Source organism: Colletotrichum costaricense, assembly GCF_030867565.1.
Source record: "Colletotrichum costaricense strain IMI 309622 chromosome Unknown Scaffold_15.1, whole genome shotgun sequence".
In the NCBI taxonomy this organism is placed as follows: domain Eukaryota; kingdom Fungi; phylum Ascomycota; class Sordariomycetes; order Glomerellales; family Glomerellaceae; genus Colletotrichum; species Colletotrichum costaricense.
In genome coordinates, this window is record NW_026848244.1 from 1,092,129 (window position 1) to 1,111,865 (window position 19,737).

The 19,737-nt window shown below is 53.8% G+C and overlaps 7 protein-coding genes across 7 annotated transcripts; 4 read left to right on the plus strand and 3 right to left on the minus strand.

The window, feature by feature from the left end:
• Positions 1 to 268: 268 nt before the first annotated feature.
• On the minus strand, positions 269 to 1,560 carry CCOS01_12722 (Ni2+-Co2+ transporter transition metal uptake transporter; the record flags this gene model as incomplete). Its single annotated transcript, XM_060460870.1, has 2 exons — positions 269 to 738; positions 840 to 1,560. 2 exons carry the CDS (start codon positions 1,558 to 1,560, stop codon positions 269 to 271), a joined length of 1,191 nt encoding a protein of 396 aa, XP_060308918.1.
• A 1,213-nt stretch (positions 1,561 to 2,773) lies between these two features.
• CCOS01_12723 (ubiquitin carboxyl-terminal hydrolase, family 1) lies at positions 2,774 to 3,565 on the plus strand (the record flags this gene model as incomplete). Its single annotated transcript, XM_060460871.1, has 2 exons — positions 2,774 to 3,125; positions 3,192 to 3,565. 2 exons carry the CDS (start codon positions 2,774 to 2,776, stop codon positions 3,563 to 3,565), a joined length of 726 nt encoding a protein of 241 aa, XP_060308919.1.
• Positions 3,566 to 3,700: 135 nt separating this feature from the next.
• CCOS01_12724 (metallopeptidase family M24) lies at positions 3,701 to 5,724 on the minus strand (the record flags this gene model as incomplete). The annotated part of the gene is made up of 4 exons (XM_060460872.1): positions 3,701 to 3,800; positions 3,859 to 4,337; positions 4,396 to 5,032; positions 5,117 to 5,724. Coding segments are annotated over 4 exons (1,824 nt in total), but the record flags the coding sequence as incomplete, so codon positions are not given.
• Positions 5,725 to 6,960: 1,236 nt separating this feature from the next.
• Positions 6,961 to 7,281, plus strand: CCOS01_12725 (uncharacterized protein; the record flags this gene model as incomplete). The annotated part of the gene is made up of 1 exon (XM_060460873.1): positions 6,961 to 7,281. A coding segment is annotated over one exon (321 nt), but the record flags the coding sequence as incomplete, so codon positions are not given.
• A 2,817-nt stretch (positions 7,282 to 10,098) lies between these two features.
• On the plus strand, positions 10,099 to 12,240 carry CCOS01_12726 (uncharacterized protein; the record flags this gene model as incomplete). The annotated part of the gene is made up of 5 exons (XM_060460874.1): positions 10,099 to 10,124; positions 10,188 to 10,277; positions 10,335 to 11,068; positions 11,137 to 11,436; positions 11,507 to 12,240. The coding sequence occupies 5 exons, from the start codon at positions 10,099 to 10,101 to the stop codon at positions 12,238 to 12,240; spliced, it is 1,884 nt and encodes a 627-aa protein (XP_060308922.1).
• Positions 12,241 to 13,179: 939 nt separating this feature from the next.
• On the minus strand, positions 13,180 to 14,996 carry CCOS01_12727 (uncharacterized protein; the record flags this gene model as incomplete). The annotated part of the gene is made up of 5 exons (XM_060460875.1): positions 13,180 to 13,839; positions 13,892 to 14,156; positions 14,216 to 14,427; positions 14,483 to 14,762; positions 14,830 to 14,996. 5 exons carry the CDS (start codon positions 14,994 to 14,996, stop codon positions 13,180 to 13,182), a joined length of 1,584 nt encoding a protein of 527 aa, XP_060308923.1.
• A 2,515-nt stretch (positions 14,997 to 17,511) lies between these two features.
• CCOS01_12728 (uncharacterized protein) lies at positions 17,512 to 19,577 on the plus strand (the record flags this gene model as incomplete). Its single annotated transcript, XM_060460876.1, has 3 exons — positions 17,512 to 17,898; positions 17,957 to 18,068; positions 18,121 to 19,577. 3 exons carry the CDS (start codon positions 17,512 to 17,514, stop codon positions 19,575 to 19,577), a joined length of 1,956 nt encoding a protein of 651 aa, XP_060308924.1.
• Positions 19,578 to 19,737: the final 160 nt, after the last annotated feature.

A 19,737-nucleotide genomic window follows, 5' to 3' on the forward strand; every position in this document is an offset into this window, starting at 1 on the left:
AACCGCAACACAGAGGAGTAATAAGCATCATGGACGTATATGAGAGAAACGGACAGAAACGAAGTACATGTCGTTTAGATGGGCATATCGGCGATACTGAGCCGCCTGTGTATGAATTAGTGTGTATAGGTACCTTATATTGTCATGCCACGCAATGACCCATCCATAATACTTGACCTTTTATAGTGACTCTTGACATGCGTGAAGTCATCTGCAGTTCAAGAAATTCCCCACGCCATGGCGGATAAACTTAGTAGAATCGAAATGTCTACTGTTGCACATCACTCTCAGTTGTCACAGCGCCCTTCTTCAAGACAGGCTCGCCGGGCTCGACGGCACCGTAACTCGGCCCTTCACCCGTCCCCAATCCTCTCTCCTCTTCAGGCACGAGCACAGCTCTCTCCTGATTCTTCTTATCGATACTCTTCCTCCAGGGTCGATACACCACTACCGAACCGAGCCCGACAACGACAAAGAGGCCGCAGATGCTGCCGCCAATGATGTCAAAGTGCTCTCCGATCGCATCGACGCCATCCCAGAAACTACCTTCGGGCTCAGCGACGTTGGCGATGAGAGACAGTACCTGGATGATTCCGATAAAGGCCGAGACGAAGACTGTGATGCCTGTGAGGACGATGGAGTAGTAGAGGATGGCGACGCGGTCGCGCGAGAAGGCTTTTGAGGTGTAGAGGGCCATCATGAGGGCGCCGTCCGTTGTGTCAAGCATGCACATGCCGGCTACTAGGAGTCAGTCAATGTACTTGAAATATGACATGCAAACTCGCCTGTGAAAAGAACGGGAAAGATGAGAATGAGCCAGATGCTGGTCCCCTGCGCACCATGCACACTCGACAACCCGAGAATAGCAATCTCGGAACTCGTATCAAAACCCAAACCAAATAGAATCCCCAAAGGAAACATCTTCCAAGGCCGGTCAACGACACGGAAAACCTTTCTAAACACATTCGCCAGGAACCCCTCGCCCTCCAACTTGAGATCTGTCGCCGCATCGCCCTCGTCCTCCTCGGTAGGCGTGTACCCCTCCAACCCGCGTCGCCTCTCCTCCTCCAGCACGGCCTTCAGCCTCCGGATGAGTCTATACAGCACCCACCCGTTCCCGGCACAAAGAAGCAGCAAGAATGCCGCGCTGACGCTCGTGCCGATGATGTTCCCTACGCGCGTGAAGCCGTCGAAGCGGTCCCGCAGCGCGCCGCTCGTGGCAGCTACGACGACGCAGGTGACGATGACGATTGTGCTGTGGCCTAGAGAGAAGAAGGTTCCCACCGTCACGGGACGCTGGCCGGAGGCGATGAGGCGGCGGGTCATGAGGTCAATGGCGGAGATGTGGTCCGCGTCGAGGGCGTGGCGGAGGCCGAGGACGTAGGAGAGGGCTGCTGGGGAGATGAGGGAAGGGTGAAAGTGTAGGATGATGCCGGTAACGATCCATATCATGATGTTGATTGTGACGAGGAGAGTGATGATGCGGATTGTCGGCGCCGGGAGGACGCGGAGGGCTGGCGGGATGGGGAGGTTGGCGAAGGGGACGCGGAAGCGCGCCATCGTGGTGGTTTGTGAGGTCACGATAGTGACCGTGTTCTGTGTGGTCTTTGGCAGAGGTGGTTGTGGGATTTCTACAAAAGCTCTACGATCTAGGAAAAATAAAATGTGAAAAGTCGATGAGACGGATGTTTGTGAAGAGGTGGACTTTGAGACGGAGTGCCCAGCCGGCGGGAAACAGCTCGTGAACGGGCGGCCCTCCGGCCCCTCAGGTCCCCTCACGGCGGGGAAGCTCCCCCACCTTTTGTACCCTCACCACACATTGAACATGGATTTGAGCTACCTTCAAGAGGCAAGTTGTGAGGGAGTCAAAGATAGCGTGAAAATACTTGCTCACTGCGGCATTGAGATGGGGTGGCAGATTCGGCTCATGGCTGGGTCAGTGACCGGCAGGACCCCTCACGACCCCTCCATCTTTCAAGCGCTATCTTATCGGCCATGCGGGGCCCATTGAGAATGGGGCCGCTCCGAGCCGACGGCGGCCGCCGGCCTTTGGTTCCGAGTGAGGTACTGCTTAGGTGCTTGAGTGCTTACCTCAAGTCCGTAAGGCATCTTTCTACTATTTGTTGCCCTATATACAGGGAGACATGAGGCCGTGAACTTGGAACTTGTGCAAGACACCTTAGCTGCAGCATAATGGTAAGGTCGAGTCACTGGCGGGATTCATGAAGATTCAGATGAGAAAACTGGAACCGCAAAAGCTTGTCTTCCAACATGTGGGTAAGCCAGTATATACGCAGTAGAGACTTACACCCACTGGTGAGTTTCGTGTTTGTTGCTGAATGCTTTTCGGTGATATTGCAAGCCTGACGCATGTCCGCAATACCAACAATCCCCCATTCATGACATGAGGATGAGGATGAGATGACAGATGAGATGTGGCGGGGTATGCGAGCCCCAAGTCAGCGATTTCCAGCGCTCAGTCAGCCAACACCGCTAGCTTGGTAACCCGTGCGGGTACCTGTCGAAGCGAAACCTCACCTCAATTACACCCCTGTCTCTCATCCTCTCCCTCATCTCAAATATCTGGTTGGTACTCACTTCATCTCAACTTTTCGGATCGATCAGAGTATCAATTGTAAAAAGGCGAACAATCCATGATTCAGTCTCATCCATTTTAATGATCATCATCCCACCACTGATACTAATCTCAAGCCTCTTCACAACAACCCAAACCTGCCCAAACCACTCGTCCCTCCACGCCCTCACTCTCAAAATGCCCCAAACGTACAACAAAGCCTTCATCCCCCTCGAATCCAACCCCCAAGTCTTCAACGAACTCATCGCTGCCCTTGGCGCCTCACCTGACCTCCACTTCCAAGACGTCTTCGCCCTCGACGATCCGGCCTTCCTCCCACCCAAGATCCTCGCCCTCATTCTCGTCTTCCCTACAACGCCAACCTATGAAGCGCGGCTGACGGCCGAGGACGCCGGCGCAAAGGACTGGATGGTGGAACACGATGAGGAGGACGAGGATGCGGTGTGGTTTAAGCAGACTATCAATAATGCCTGTGGTTTGTATGCTGTTTTGCATGCTTTGGCAAACGGCCGGGCCAAAGACTTTCTGAGTGAGTTGCCATGACTTTCCTCTCGACCCCTAACCAAAAGCCCCCAAAAAGACTGACAAGATTCAGCGCCGGGATCGTTGTTAGACAACCTCCTGTCCATCACAGCGCCCATGGACCCAGCCCAGGCCGCCATGGTGCTAGAAAGCTCAACAGAACTCGAGGATGCGTACGCTGCTATCGCGACAAAGGGCGACACGGCGGCACCGCAAAGTGCAGAGGACGAAGTCTACTTCCACTATATCTGCTTCGTCAAATCACCAGACACTGGCCACCTCTACGAGCTGGACGGAGATCGTAAAGGCCCGGTGGACAGAGGGATCCCAGACGAAGAGGAAAAGGTGGATCTCGGACCAAAATCTGTAGACATTGTCAGGAACTTCATTCAGCAAGGAGGAGACGATATTGGCTTCAGTCTCTTAGCCCTAACTGAAGGGGCATGAACAAGCACGTGCGTCTACGTGGAAAATCATTGTCGGGCATAGCCAGGTCCAACCAGCACGTTTTGGCCGAGGCATCACGGTGGGATTGTTATTCGGTCCTTTATTTTCTACGGCCGGGTCGTTCATGACGCCCCTTTAGCTCGCCTGGATAATCTTCTCCAATTCATCAGGGTCCTTGATGGTGGGCGTCAGGTTCTCACTGCCGTCCTTGGTGATGAGGATGTTGTCCTCGATTCTGCAAACAAATTAGCACCCTATACAGCTGAGAGCACCGGGATCAGGGCCTAACTCACCTCACACCACCAACATCCCAGTACTTGTCCAGGACGGCTTGGTCAATGAACTTGGAGTGAACGGGGTCCTTGAGGTACGGCTCAATGATGAAGCTGCAGAAGTAGATACCCGGCTCGACAGTGACGATGCTGCCGGCAGGGATCTGGCCTCTGACACGCAGGTACCGGAACATGGGGTCTGTATCGGCGTAGTTGGGGTTGCCACCGACGTCGTGGGTGTCCATGCCCAGGTAATGGCCGAGGCCGTGGGGGAAGAAAGCGACACTTGTCCTGCTCTTGAGGATCTCGTCCTTGTCTCCCTTGAGAATGCCGATAGCGTGGAGGCCATCGATGGCAATCTTGTGCGCCAGCAGATGAATGTCATCCCAGACGACGCCCTCCTTCAATGCAGCAGTTGTCTCGAGCTGCATCTTCAATACGGTGTCGTAGATCTGACGAGACTCCTTACTGAACTTGCCGGAAATGGGGAATGTGCGGGTCTAGTCAATATTAGTTGGGCGTTTATAGAGGCACTGTGATGCTAGACACTTTACTCACAATGTCAGATGCGTAGCAGTTCCATTCCGTGCCAGCATCAAGAAGAAGGTTCAGCTTTCCTTCCAGAGGCGCATCGTTGGCGACATAGTGCAGAGTGGCAGCTGCGCGACCTCCGGCAAAGATGCCGTGGTAAGCCTGGTTTTTGGCACCATTCGCGACGCTGTGCTGCAGGAACAAGGCCTCCAGTTCCCTCTCGTTCTTGGCATTCTTGACAGCCTTGACAACGGCATGGTGGCCAATTGTCGAGACATGGTTGGCCTTTCTGGTGAGGGCAACCTCGTAGTCGTCCTTGACCACACGGCAGCGCTCAATGGCATCCTTGAGAACGCTAAAGTTCTTGTCGTCGAACTCGAGGAAAGTGATGTTGTCGAGAACCTGGTCTTGGATGGCAAAGACGGTGTTTTTGGAGCCCTTGCCCAGCCGCGCAAGCTCGGCATTAACGTCTGTGGTGTACTTCACATCGTCGATATCGTACAGTTCCTTGGCCTCGGCGGCGCTGACGGGCAGACCAGACCAGATGACGCTATCGGGATCGATAGGGGGGATGAAGAGAGTCGACTTGTTTGTCGCAAGATCGAAAACGTAGTGGCAGTCGGCGAGAGGGCAGCCGGTCAGGTAGTAGAAGTAGCGGCGCTGTCTTTGCGATGGGTGTCAGGCATAATTGAACATGTAAGGTTGGTAGCGGTGGGCCAAAGGTTAAGATAGACGCTAGAGATGATACCTGAAGGGCTCGGGCTCGTCATTGTCCTCGAGCATCTTGGTCATGCGACCCTCGACATAGAGAACACCAGAGGCGTTTGGGACCTTGGACTTGACATAGTCGGCGACGCGGAGGGCATGCTCCTTGGCGGGGTACTTGCCCTTGAGCACCGTCTCATAGTCTTGAGCCATGGTGGCGGTGGGTGTGGCGGAGAAGAGCCGCCTTGGTAAGGTCTGGAAGGGAGCTGCTTTGCAATGCGACGGGGAAGCTTGCCGTGATCTGCCAAGGCGTCTGGGTGCTGCGGCGGTTGATAGCTGTTGGAATCGGAGTTGACCGATGAGGCTCCTTGCTGCTTGTAGTGGTGGTGGTGATAGTGGTATTGTTGGTGGTACAAACTTGGATCGGAGAGCAAGAATGTTGCGTGCTGACCGAGTGGATGTCCTGGTCAACATGAAGGGAGTCCAGCCGGCTGCCACACCCGACGATTCTGCCTTTGTGGAGGGGTCAGGAACTCTGGAATTCAGACGAAGGAGGGGCACTGAGCAGTCAGCAGCACTGTAAGCCGAGTTTAGGCGCAAAAGTACCTCAAGATGATATGAGGTGAGGTGCTGAGAAGCGGGACAACGATAGCTGTAAGGCACCTTAGTGACGAATCAGAGCTCTCGGACGCGTCGGATGAGGAAGCTGGTTTGCGCCAACGGGCCCTGAATGGGGTCGAATTTCTTGAAAGCTCGACGCCTTTCCCACCACGGCGGATGAGAGCAACAGTGCAATCTCGAGACTTGCGTTACGTAATCACACGGTGCTCGGATGGCTCCACTTCCCTCGGCACATCACGTAAGGTAAGCCGATGTGGCCCGACACTGGCAGAAACCTGAGACCTCTTTCTGGCAGCTGGCAGCAAGAGTACGGACTTGAGTACGTACATGGGTAAGGTCAACGCTTAGTAACCCTACCTTAGGTACGTAGTAGCCAACGAAGCTCGGGAGAAGAAGGCGCGAGACGGTCGGTACCTTAGGTTCACGATATCACCACAATACCTCAGGCTGTTTGTTCCATTTGTTTCCCCAACTCCAATGCAAACTTCTGACGTACAACAACTTCGAGCTTCTCCAAGACTCCAACCCGCCCTCCACCTGTTCACATGTCATGTTCATGGATGTCTAGTGCCCGCATCCACAACCCGTTCGCGATTGTCCTCGTTAATCCCTTTTTGGCTTCCCTCGTGGCACTGGAACCTGAACCCCTTCACTGGAACCCCTTCGCCGAGGCGGCTCAACCAAAAAGCAACGACGATACAGCTTGCCCCTCCAAACTTCAATTCACATGGACCGCCATTGACGTTTCATGGGTCATGGGACGCTGAATGCTCAAGGATCTAGATATAAACACCCCAAGCAACGCTTGCACCGGGTTGTCTTGTCTTGGTCGAATGATTCTTACAAACATCGAATCCCTTCAGATGGCATTCAGTTTTCGACCAAGAACTCGGGCTGGCCGACCCCTCCCCTGCTGACCACGACCATCAGTCTGCTTTGCACATGAAGGAGCCGTCACTGTACTGTTTCAACTGCGGCCTGCATCCTCTTCGCAGCTAGACCAATCAAGACCAACTGCAGTAAACCAGTACGGGCTTCCATCACCACACCAAGGATCGCCTCCCCTGAACCTCAAAACCTCGTTCCTGTCTAGCGTCTCTTTTTCTTTTGCTCCAGCGAAAGGGTTGCGTCGCTTCAGGCGAGTAAATCCTCCCGAAGCCACCCCCCGCCAACCTGCACAACCAAGAGACTCAGATATCCGGCTAGCCAAACAGGGCAGAGACCGGCACGGCGAAGCAACGACATTTGTCAATTTCCAGAACCAACACCTATCTAGCTGCTGTTGTTATTGCACTGCCCCCTTCATCAAGAACAACAGGCCAAGACTTGCCATTTCACCGCATCAACATTCGCAACATCAGCCATCAGATGATGCCCAAAAAGCCCACAAGAGCTACGCCTAAAGTTTCGTTCCACATTAGCTGGCCTGGTCGTGATGAAGGCCGCGGACAGTGTCCGACAATCCATCGCCTTCGTGGCCTGCCTCCACTGTCTTGGCCAACACCGAGGGGCATCGATGGATGCCATCCCGCAGAGAACGAGCATCCACCTGGATGGGCTCAGTCCAACATCCCAACATGCGACTGATTACTGATTTGCTCAGAGCCTCACACTACGTTACAGCAACTCCACCACAGGTCCTTTCTGCTTCTCCAACGTCAGTGCTTTCTTCCCCGATCTTGGCCGCCAACCCACAGAATCCCCAGGGGGAATTACTGGACCTGTGTTTGTCCACTGGTACTTGAACAATGGGCCAAGAAACCCCCCAGTCGAGCCACTAAATAATCAACCCGAGTCAAGTCTGAACGTCCGTCTTGGTCACTGGATCCTGGCATACCCAGGTCCTGCCACCGACCTTTCAGATGCCACCCCGGAACTATTGTCCCAGCAGTACAGATACCGTTCGCGCCCAAGATGTTGCGAGGCTCGGGAGATAGAAGAGACATGAATATGTGACAGCAAATCGAGCATAAATTGTTTGGCGTAAAGGACGCGAAGCCGACGAACGAGTGGTTATTGCGTACACCGTCAACGAGCAGCAGACCCTTGCAAAATTCGAATGTCACGGAGCAACCTGGCTCCTGGGTTGGTTACTCCGTAAACCTACAGATAAGATGTGGCATTCTGTGACCCGTCACCCAGGAAGTCTCGTCTTCTGGGGACCCTATCTGAACCCACCGGCTTGCCCAGCCTCTGTCGTCAAAATCTTCTGGCTTGCCACGAGCCCAAGGCGCAGAGCACACGACCTGCTTCAGATCCATCCGGCCATATGAAGAACCGAGAATTCGCTGCGAAGCAAAAATGACTCTGGTGCTGATCTGCTTTCCCGAAACATGCAGAGGTACCTAGCCATCACGGAGGCAAAGACAGACAAGCGCCTTGGTATGTCCGTAATACGCGAACAATCCCAATGAGGTTGGTAGGTGGCGGGCTGTGGGCAAGCAGCTAGATACATCTGAATACGGGCATTATTCGTCAGTATTCGAAGCGTCTCGTTCTACCCTCGAACATCTCGGGCCAAACCCCGACGCCCAGGGTTGGACGCTGCCGTATGCCGGCCAACATTCTTGGGTTCATGGATGGCGCCTACGAACCGAATCAGGCATTCCGATCCCGTACCGCTCGAGGTCCATCACTCAAGTACGGCCTACCATGCTCGGCTTTTATTCGTTCGCGGAGCCAGCAATCTTCCATGGTACGCCAGTTCAGTCAACCGTCTGATACAGTCTCGAAATTAGCGCTTCCATGGCCCACCTGCTATGGCCCCGTTCCTAATTCAAAACTGCTTCCGTCCAATACGATACGTGACCGAAGAGGGTATCGAATCCTTCACATCTCCATTGTACGGTCTTTTAATCTTCCAACACTCTACCCCGCAAGGAACCCCGACCGCCACGCCCGTCCCCCGGCCACCCTCCGCTCCCGTTATTTTTGCTCGCCCGCACGTCTGCACCTTATTTAGGCGTCTTGGGGCTCGGCAGTCCGCCTGGTGTCGGTCCGATAAGGCCATCTCTCTTTACGGTTCTCTCAAATGAGAGGGAGGCGGTCTCGAAGCCTGGTCAGCAGCCCAATCACGACTTTCAATCGACGTGGGTCTGTTCTCACATTGCTTGCAAACTGCCCTCCCTCTTTTCTCCCGACATGACGTAGGACAAGCCTTGCTGGGAAAAATCCCACGGCAGCCAGGATACGGGGGTACGATGCCGGACATGGATCAGAGGCAGCCCGCCTCTTTGCGCGAAAAAGGCTGGTTTTGCCTTCTTCAATATGACAGTACGGTCTCGATGTCGCTTACCACTCAAATCAACATTGCGCTGCACAGCTCAAACTTAGCTCAGAGCAAATGCGCGTAGCCCCAATCCCAAGACTTGTCAAGATGCTCCATGCTCACTCAAGCCTTTCGGCCTGTCCCCTATATCTTTCTCGGCGATGGACTATGTGGATAATAAGCAACGCGAAGCCTCGACGATCGAGCTTGAAGTCTTTTGTCCTTACCTCCTGTCTCTGCTTCCCCGCGCTTGGCCGGCTGGGATGATTGCGTGGCGCTCCATGGCGGCCAAAAAGTCAATGAATGCGCCAAGCGCTTGGCTCTCACGATCACTTCTCAGTATTGCGGGACGCGTGTGACTGGATGAACGACTCAGATGCCTCAAATCTTTCTGCACGTTACATTGCGAGGCACTAATACGCGACACCGACAAGGGACCTGCGCATGTGTCACCTGGACAGTAACTATTCCCTTCCTACGTCTCCCTTGGATGTGTTATCCCGGAGAGAGCCCACTTGTACTCCGTACAAACCCGTCAATTCGTCGGCGCTCTCACCCCTGGTGGAAAACAAACCACCGCCGGCGCAAGCTGTAGGCAGAGCAAAAAGTACCATCTACGGATACAAACCGCCAAGCTCTACTACGACAGGGTTTTAGCACCAGAGAGCCCATGCCCAGACCAACAATGCGAGTCCAAAGGCTAGACTCGAGCGGATTCTCCCTCCTCGCGTGGGGCAAGGCAGTATAGGAACTTGATTACCTTGCCGATCTCGACCAGTCCCTTCACGTTCCTGTAGAACCAAAACTCCAGAGAACTGAAGTTTATGGGGTGTGTGCGGAGACGCCAAGGAGACAACTGCTCGAGTTTCTGGTACAGGATCATCGGCTGTTTTCGTCTGGTACCATGGGGTCGGTCTTGCCTCTCACGCCTCTATAAAGATCCACGGCTGCCCATGCGACGGTGCCATGCTGTCCATTCACTCTGGCTTGTCCTGTACGCGCGCCGAGCTTCCATTAATTTGTGAAGCCATCTCAGACGTTGTCACACGTCAGAAGCTCATTGTGTCGAAAACAGTCAACAGATCCAATCAATAGTCAAAACCAGATACGATACAGTATACTCGCCCATCGCCAGGATGGCTGATAAGATTCACCCAGAGGGGTAAGCTCTTCTCGCCAGTATTCCAGCCTTCCGAACTTTCTACTAACACAGATAACTTTCTAGCGAAAAGGTCGCCGATGTCTCTGGACATCATGAAGAGCGTGGCACTCACCAGCCCGACCCAGTTGAGCTCAGCCGCAACATCGAAGCAAAGTAAGTTGCCTTACACTTGTACGCGCCGAACCAAACCATGTCTGACCATGCATGCAGGATCAAGAATCCTCTCGAGGGAATCCCATACAACCAGCTCATGCGCGATGTCGAGGCCTTTTGCACTGAGCACGGACTACAGGAGGAGATTGCCGTGTTCCGCAAGGGCGCACTGGTAGCTCAAGATCCAGAAGGCTATGAGACTCTCACCGGCAGTGAAGCCCTCGATGAGGCTGAAATTACAGCTTTGCGAGAGGAAGTCACCCACAAGTGGCGTTTGCCCAAGAAGCTCTACTTGACCATCATCACTTGCTCAATCGGCGCTGCCGTTCAAGGATGGGATCAGACTGGCACCAACGGCGCCAACATTTTCTTCCCTGAGGAATACGGCATTGCAACCAGCAGCACCAGAGACCGTCTTATCCTCGGCCTAGTCAACGCTGGCCCTTACATTGGTAGCGCTCTCTGCGGTTGCTGGCTGTCTGACCCTCTCAACCACTACTTTGGCCGTCGCGGTGTCATCTTCTTCTCGGCTCACTTCTGTATCTGGCCTCTCATCGGTTCCGCTTTCAGCCACAACTGGCAACAACAACTCGCTAACCGTCTTCTCATGGGAATTGGTATGGGCGCGAAGGCCTCGACCGTACCCATCTACGCTGCCGAAAACTCTCCGCCATCGATTCGTGGTGCCCTGGTCATGTCATGGCAAATGTGGACGGCGTTCGGCATCGCACTGGGAACTGCCTTCAACCTGGCAGTCTACTACGCCAAGTACAACTGGCGTCTGATGCTCGGTATGCATACTTACATCACTTAAAGACTTCACATGAAAGCCAGGATCACTAATTCGTTCGACTCGCAGGCGCTCCTTTCCTCCCCGCCGTTCCCTTGCTCTGCTTGATCTACCTCTGCCCTGAGTCTCCCCGTTGGCTCATGAAGAAGGGTCGTTACCGCGATGCTTGGAAGTCCATGATCCAGCTCCGACATAACAACATCCAATGCGCTCGTGATATGTACGCTATTCACGCCCAGCTGCAGCTTGAGAGTCAAGTCCTGGGCAAAAGCAACTATGCTAGCCGCTTTATGGAACTCTTCACCATTCCTCGCGTGCGCCGCGCCAACTTGGCTGCTTTCACCGTCATGATTGCCCAGCAGATGTGTGGTAAGTGAAAATAACGTGTCGTACACCCCTCCGTGGACGGAGCAGTATCTGACAATATTGTGCAATGCAGGTATCAATATCATTGCCTTCTACTCGACAACTATTTTCAAGGATGCCAACATGGGCGATTTCCAGGCTCTGCTCGGTTCATTCGGTTTCGGAATGGTCAATTGGCTCTTTGCCTTCCCCGCATTCTGGACCATTGACACCTTTGGCCGAAGATCCCTGCTTCTGTTCACCTTCCCTCAGATGACTTGGACTTTGTTGGCCGCTGGTCTTTGCACGTTGATTGCGCCCGGTGTAACTCGCACTGCTCTGGTATCTCTCTTCGTCTACCTTTTCGGCGCCTTCTACTCGCCTGGTGAGGGTCCTGTACCCTTTACCTACTCTGCCGAGGTCTACCCCCTCTCTCATCGTGAGATGGGTATGGGTTTCGCCGTGGCCACTTGCCTGTTCTGGGCCGCCATTTTGGGAATGACTTTCCCGTTCATTCTCGACAGACTCCACGTTGTTGGTGCCTTTGGCCTCTACGCTGGTTTCAACGTCGTTGCCTTCGTTATGATCCTGTTCTGGGTCCCCGAGACCAAGCAACGTACGCTGGAAGAGCTCGACTGGGTCTTTGCTCTGCCCACCGCCCGCTTTGCGCACTACCAGGTCACCAAGGCGATTCCCTACTTCTTCAAGCGCTGGATCTTCTTCGACCGCAACGCTAAGCTGGAGCCTCTCTACACCTTCCAGCAACACCAGCGTGAGCAGCGCGCGGAGCGTGTCCCCAGCTCCGATGAAGAGAAAAAGAGCTACTAGGCTTGCCTTTTGCGGAGACTAGGCTATGCACACTAAGCGAAGCCTCGTCACACAACAATAATTGCTAGTGAAGGAAAGTTGGTTGCTTTGAGATATACCCAGACGGCGGATGAGAAAATGAACTTCACTTTCTTGCATGTCGATGATATTCGACGGCATAATTCCGGGTGGCACGGCCTACTTTGAGTTTTGAATTGATACCAACTTGAATATATTGCCATCTTTCGAGCCTACAGCTATCCCCTAACAGTTCCCACTGCCTATCCCGATGTGTTTATTATTTGCATTAGATGTGTCCATCATAGGTTCAATCCCTCTTGGCGGCGCAGGTGTGTAGTGCCTGTCATCACCAGGATAAGCCGTGTCCGCGTCTCTGGCTCTCTCCGCGTACAGAGAGAGCTCTTCCACAACATTGTGTACCCGTACAAAAATCCGAAAACGATGGATCGAAAATTGCCAAGACACGGCGCTTGCAATTGCCGGTCTTCTCTTTGCGTTATATAATATATCCCCGCCCCCGCATGGCCCGATGCCCCCAATACCGCTTTAGAGCCGTTGGGACCTGATATAAACTTTGACGCGGGTTCTTATTTCCGCCTTGGACTGCTTAGTCTCCAAGCTCCCGATCTTGGCATTTGCGTCTTGGTGTGGAGTCAAACTGAGAGGGTCTGAAGGGGAACAATGGGGTCGGTACCAAGTATTCCGGGGTTTATTGAGATGGCCCATTGATTCGGCTGCCATGACTCGGTTCCAGCACCAGGCCTCAGCTCCAGGGACAAGGACATACCGGCATGTTGGGTCGACACAGTCTAAGACGAGCATAAGACGATTAATGGGTAATAGTAAATGGAACATAAACATGGGACATCATCACGAGGCTGAAGAGATTGATGTAAGAGGCCATTTGGATGACCCATCTCAATATAGCCGACAATGACACTACCGCCCCCATCGTTCCAAAATCTCCCTCTTCCTCTCGCTCCTCAACCTCGCCTTGCCAGCATCAACCTTTTCAACCCTCTCCTTCACCTTCTCAACCTCCTGTCCCAAAACGGCGATAGACGCCTCAATCCCCTCATCCACAAGCCTCACATCCCCAAACGGACTCTCGGCCAGCAGGCTATCCCGCAACAACTGGATCGCGAGCTTCGAATCCGCAAGCTGCGTCGCGGCGGTACCCTCCAGCGTCTCCTGTGCATTCCTTGCCACATCGCGGGCTTTCGTCTGCCGCTCGGCCAAGGTAGCGGCTAACACGGCCGTTTGGCCCGCGCCGTCGGTGACGTCTTCGGGGAAGGCGATGGCGAGGGAGCGAAGGAGGGTTTCGAGGGGTGGTTCGTCAAAGGCCGAGGAGCGGCGGCGACGGTTGCTGGCGGCGTCGCGGGTGGGTGATCTTCCCGGGTTTGTGTTGTTGCGGCGGCGGACGGGGGAGACGAGGTCCTGCGTCGGCGTCTTCTTCTTTGGCGTCGCGACTGGAGCGGAGAGTTCTGCGCGGGCCGTGGTGAGGAGGCTTGATGTTGCTGTTTTGTGGGATTGGTAGGCTTCTATGCGGGTGGAGAGACGGTCCATGTGGTCAAGGAGGTAATCTAGGCACTCGTCGATCTGGGCGTGTCAGTACTTGCAATGTTAGTCATGGGGTTGGGTTGAAACTTACGTAGATGACTGCAGCGGCGGAGCGGCGCAGAGACTGTCCGTTCTTGCTCGATAGGGACTTCAGAGCCGGCTCGAGGTGTTGCTGCTCCACCGACATCTGAGCTACGGGAAGGATTTCTGCGTAGAGAGACTCTAGTTCCTCCTGGGAGGTTTTGACGTCGTCTGAAGGGTGTGATGTCACGCCGTTCTGATGGGCGGAGCTAAGTGCTTCGAGGTAGAGTCTATCCAGCTTTGTGCGTACCGTTTCGACGGTGTATTTGATCAATCTACGCCAGGGGTGTAAGTCATGGTGTCTTTGGGAACTGTGGGTGAGGCGAGCGCATACCTCATGCAGATTTCGCGAAGCTTTTCTACGTTTTCACGGTCTTCGGGGTCCTCAGTCTCGAGTTCAAGCCCCAGCTTGCGAAGACTCGAAAGAAGCTTGTCATCGGAGTGAAGCAAGCTATCTAAAGTCTGCTGGAGGCCGTTGCCAGAAACCTTGGTTTGCTGTTCGAGGTCCGACGCCTTGTACTCTAGACTCTGAGACAGCTCCTCAACCTTTGAGTCTCATGTCAGCAAAGTGGCTTCCGGTAACGGGAGCAACACAACTCACCGTGGTCATCATCTTCCTACTCTCAGCATCGTGCTTCTGATTTCGTTGGAAGACGAGATCGGAGCGAGCCTCCTCGACCCTGGAATGGGTCTTGACCAGCTTCGACAGGGCATCCTGCTGCTGCTTCAAGGTCTCGGTCTGCTTGACAATGGCAGCAGTCGACCGGTTGAGCTCCTCAATGGCAGTCTGTATCTCGCGTTCGCTTACAGCTTGAACAGCAGCTAAATCCTGCGACTCAACCAACTTGTCGATCTGACCGGATCTGTCCAGGGCTGTATACCTACCGACCCCATATTGATTAGCCATAGGCACGTAACTGAGCGCGTGATACTCGTGATAGCACTTACAAGGCTAGTTCATCTCTGGACAGCAGATTCTCGGGGCCAAGGTGAAGGCGGGCCCATTCGGTAAAGGCAGTTCCGTGCTCTGGGTCATCGAGGGCTGCCTGAAGGGTGTGTCTGTCAATGGCGATACCGTAGCTTCGTACAATGTTTTCCAGCTTTGAGACATCCATAGCGGCGAGCAGACAACTTAATTGGAAGGTGGCTAGTCCTGAAGGATTTCTTTGAGGTTGTAAGGGTGGTTGAACAGAGGGGGCCAGAAATGGTATGCCCCTCTTTCCGTAGGACTTGGTGTTCAACAACCAACGACTTATGAATTAAGGTGCTGCTGCACGTGGACAGAGTTCCAAATCAACCAAAGACGGAACAAGCCTTTGGGTCTGACTGATGATGCCTGTCGCCCCCGAACTTGACGCGGATTCGAAGAATGGAGAGGAATGAAGGTGTGGCCACGATGGAAAGGTGTGAAGAAACGGGGTCGGAAGTTCGTTTCCTAAAAGGGAACGGCTGTAGCAAGCACACACGGAATGCGGTTGTCCAATGACGGAAGACGGCTGAGGTTTGTGGTTTGGTCCACAGATGGCATGGTAACAGAGGCCAGCGGAGGGGAGACAAAAACGTCTAAAGGTTCCGGGGTATTTTGGCTTCCGTTGGGTGTAGCCAAGTCACGACGTCTTGACGCAGCACACACGGCCGTTGTTGGTGCAAGCGGGCGGTAAAGTCGGAGAGGTTGTGTTGGTATTGTACACAAGAGTGTAGATAGTGAAGCCGTGTCGTCTCGGCTCGGGATGCTATTTTCCTTTTTCCCTTCAGGCTTGGACTCGATTAAAGGGGATGATCCGTTCGTCTGTTCGTATACTATGATATGACAGCCGAGGGCAAATGAAAGACAACTCAAACCGAACAGGTGAGATGAATTGATCAAGGCCAAGAGGAGAACATGAGTGAGAGGTTCATCAAAGTGACGAATGAGTTGAGTGAGTGAGTGAGTGAGTGTCCAATGCAATGAATGAGGTGAGATGAGGTGCAAACAGAAACAAAAGGATGCCCACCGAGAGAGACGGTCGACTAGTCCAAAAACAGATAGACCCCCACCGAAAGCTCAAGCTGACCAACCATATACCGCAGACGAGCAGCCTCCCGTCTGCACGGGCCCTAGAGCGGTCCGTCGACGCCTGCAGCGCCATCCAATATCATGTTGAGTACGTACCTTGCAGCATCGGTGATACGGCCGATAGACTTACACGACATCCCCTTCCCACCACTTCCCTTCAATAACCAACGACCAACAACAAGCTGCCCTGTTCAGCGATCCGTCACTCAATCAAAAGAAGTGTGGGTGAAGGACTGGAGACACGCATCTTGCGGAACAACGGCCACAACCACAGTCCCGGCAGCTTTCCGTCACAGCTCTGTTCAGACATCCCCAAATGGTTCCGGGAGTGTCAAGGAAGACCGGCTTGATCTGTGTCATCTTCAACCTACCCAGTAAGCGACGTCTGTTTTCTGCAAGAAACCATACATCTTTACAGATAATCGTATTGACGTAGGCACACAATCAGCATCTTCAAAGCAGGTCTGACCTATTCTGGATATCGTTTGCAGCACACGCCGCTTTGCCGTCAGTCCGCCCCTCCCCGCCTGGAAGGGTGCAGCTTGCATCTCTCAGGACAGACATCAACAGGGACGGGAGATGGCTTGAGCGTCCCGTTGCATCTTGTCACTTTTGGCATCTGCCACACACACATGCTGTCACTTTTGGCATGAGGGCTATTACCCATCGGATGAGCAGCGAGCCGACCATCGGGCTTCCAGATATGGGCTTCCAGACTTCCGGCACGGTCCGGACGGAGGGGTCATTGGAGGGTCTTCTTCGAAGATATGCAATTAACCCTGCTACGATATCTCGGAAAGCCAATTCAAACAGGCCTGATCGCTTTCCGGTGAAGCCCTGCCGCAAAATGTGATGCATCGACTCAGCATCTCTATCACCAACAGAACGAGATCGATGGACCAACCGCATATCTTGGCCACTCGTACCTCGGACTCTTGGATCCGTTCCACACTAGCAACAAAAACATCTTTGGGATGATTCTGCTTTCTCCCATTTGTTCAGAGTTGCTGGACTTGCCACTAGGACCCGTCGACAAGGACGCTTCCGGGCCTATCGTGTGTTCATCCAGCGTTTGTGAAGCCATCCACAACCATGGAATACCGGGTGGGCCCTGCACACTTCACCTTCCGCCGGACCCCATCCACCTTCATGTTCACCTTCAACTTCACCTTCTGACTTCTCCTCTTGGACCCCACTCGCTCTTCATTCACTAGAATGGGGAATGGGGGCCGACTTCGTATTCTAGTACCCGTTCCGTGGCGAACCCGAAGACTGTCTTTCGTCGAGCTTCCCATACTGTTTTCTTCCCTTCTTCGTGGATTTATACCGCTCGTGTACGACACTGGATGACGGGAACTGGGAAGCAAGAGCCTCTTTGTGCTTCCCTGTTTCTTTACCAACTGCGGCCTTGTTTTCCACCTCGTTTTACTCGTGGATCTGATCGCATTTGCTACTTGGGACTTCACCCTAGGGTAAAGTCAGAATCAAATCACTCTTGGACATATTGTCACACAACACCCTCCTGTTCACCCTGGGACCCGTCTCGTCTCGTCCTCCCCCCCCTCTACCACGACATGTTTACAAGAACCTCTGCTCGCTTCGAGCTTCTCTCCCAGATCCTCCAATGTCTCAGACTCAAACTCAGACATTTGACAGACAATGTTCCCAGAGTCCGTTTGCCATTGCGAATGTTCAGGAGAGATACCGAAGAAAACAGCACCGACAGATGGGAACATTGCACCCGCCTCATACGCCAGCGGATGCGTGATATCTTCTGGGTCGGGGTGATTTACCTCGCTAGCGAATTGCTCATATGGAGTCTCTTCCTGGGTCTGTACGAAGTCCGACTTGACTACCTGTCACCCATCATTGGCATGGTTGTGGTGTTCTGTTTCATGTTCGCGATTTCATACCTTTGTCCGGAGTCAGAAAGCTTCTACCACCGCCACATCAAGTACAAGGTTTGTCCTTCACCTTTGTTCTCACCTCACCACTGTTCGTAAGTACTAACCTGGCCAGGTCGACTTCATCAATAGCAACTTGGGCATTGGCTTTCCGGTGCCCATCGTCATGATTACTAAGGATAGACTGCTTGGCGGTAAGGGCATTGGAAGGGTAATTGGAAACTTTGGTGAGTTCACCTTGACACCAAAAAGTAATCTTTAACATTTCCAGACTGACAGACAAAGTGAACACCAACGTCGTCTTTTGGGTATTGATCTTCCTGCTTTCTTGGGGCATCCTTGCCGGGATACTCAGAATTCCAGCCTTTTCCCTTCGCGAATCTGAAAAGAGAAGCGACGATGACACCGAAGTCGACCAACCATGGCAGTCTGGCGGGCAAGACACTCCCATACCACGCATCCAGATACCTCCTCCAACCCTCAGCCGCAGGCCCTCCGAGTCAACGACCCTACACGGAACCACGATCAACGGATACCATACCGATAAGGAAGCGGGACTGGGTCCAGATTCGAGGACCGTCTCGGCTTACTTCACCGATAGTGACTGTCCGACCCCTGTCCCACCTCCGAGCCCACTGGGCCACTATCAAGATCGGACATCGCTTTCCAGCTCGCGGCAGCCCCAAGTCTCGAGCGGAGAGGGTACCCAAAGGTTTAGCTGGTTCAAGGAGTGCTACCCAATCGTTCTATCAATCTTGCTCCTACTCACCGTAGGCATCCCTGTCTCGTATGCCCTAGGCGATGACCGCATCCTCGATGGGTGCATGCTGTGGTTCACCTGGATCAGCAGCACAAGACTGCAGCGCAATTTTGGACGCAGCGACATCCTCTCCAGCGTACAAGGGCTCAAGATGACTATCACGACACTGCTTAACCCGGTCCTCCTAATGACCCTCGGCATGATAGCCTACACTCGTGCCAAAGCCGCTGCCACGGGCACGCCCATTAATGAAACGATGTCCCAATTCTCGCGCGGTAGGACTCTCTCCCTCATCTGGACCTCAAAGGTGTCGGGATCTTACCTCACGAGCGACTGGTTCGGTGCCGGCGACGCGGCCATCTCGATCCTTGAGGTCGGCTTCGTTGTCTGGGGATTCAAGCTTTACGAGTGTCGGAAGCAAATATGGTCTCGCGCCGGCGCAGCCGTGGTTATTCTTTCGACCGTCTTTGCGGCACTCAACGTCTTTGTGTCCGTCCTGCTCGGCAGAGCGGTTGATCTCGGACCTCGTGAGGCGCTCTCCTTTGCAGCGCGCTGCACAACGCTGGCACTGGCGCGACCTGCGATAGAGGCGGTCTATGGGAACGATGTCGTCACCGCGGCACTGGTGGTGAGCAACGGCATATTGGGACAGCTGATGTACCCGTCCATGCTGAGGAAGCTGGGATTTGACTCAGCTAGAGAGTCGCACATTGACGTGGACGAAGAAGAAGATGAGAGACCGAGAGACGATGCGCTTACCATTGGGGTAGGGACGGCGATTGGCATCAACGGCGCGGCCATGGGCGTCTCATATCTCTATGAGAGGAAGAGCCGGGCTGCGCCTTATGCTGCTCTCTCGATGACCGTGTTTGGGATCTTTACTGTCGTCTTCAGTGCGGTCGAACCGTTTACGACTACCTTGATGAAGCTTGCCGGCATGGGACCGGACAGAGTCCCATATGGTGAGGTATCTTGAGGTCCCTGAGGGTAGTTTGGCGCATGAAATCGGCGACCCGGAGCATGAAAGGCGGCGCTCTGTTTAATGTACGCAGCATAGCATAGCATGATTGTTCCATAGAAAAAGGGGCGGAGGGAGGCAAATTGTACTTGTGAGCTCGTGGGCTCTCTTCAGAAGC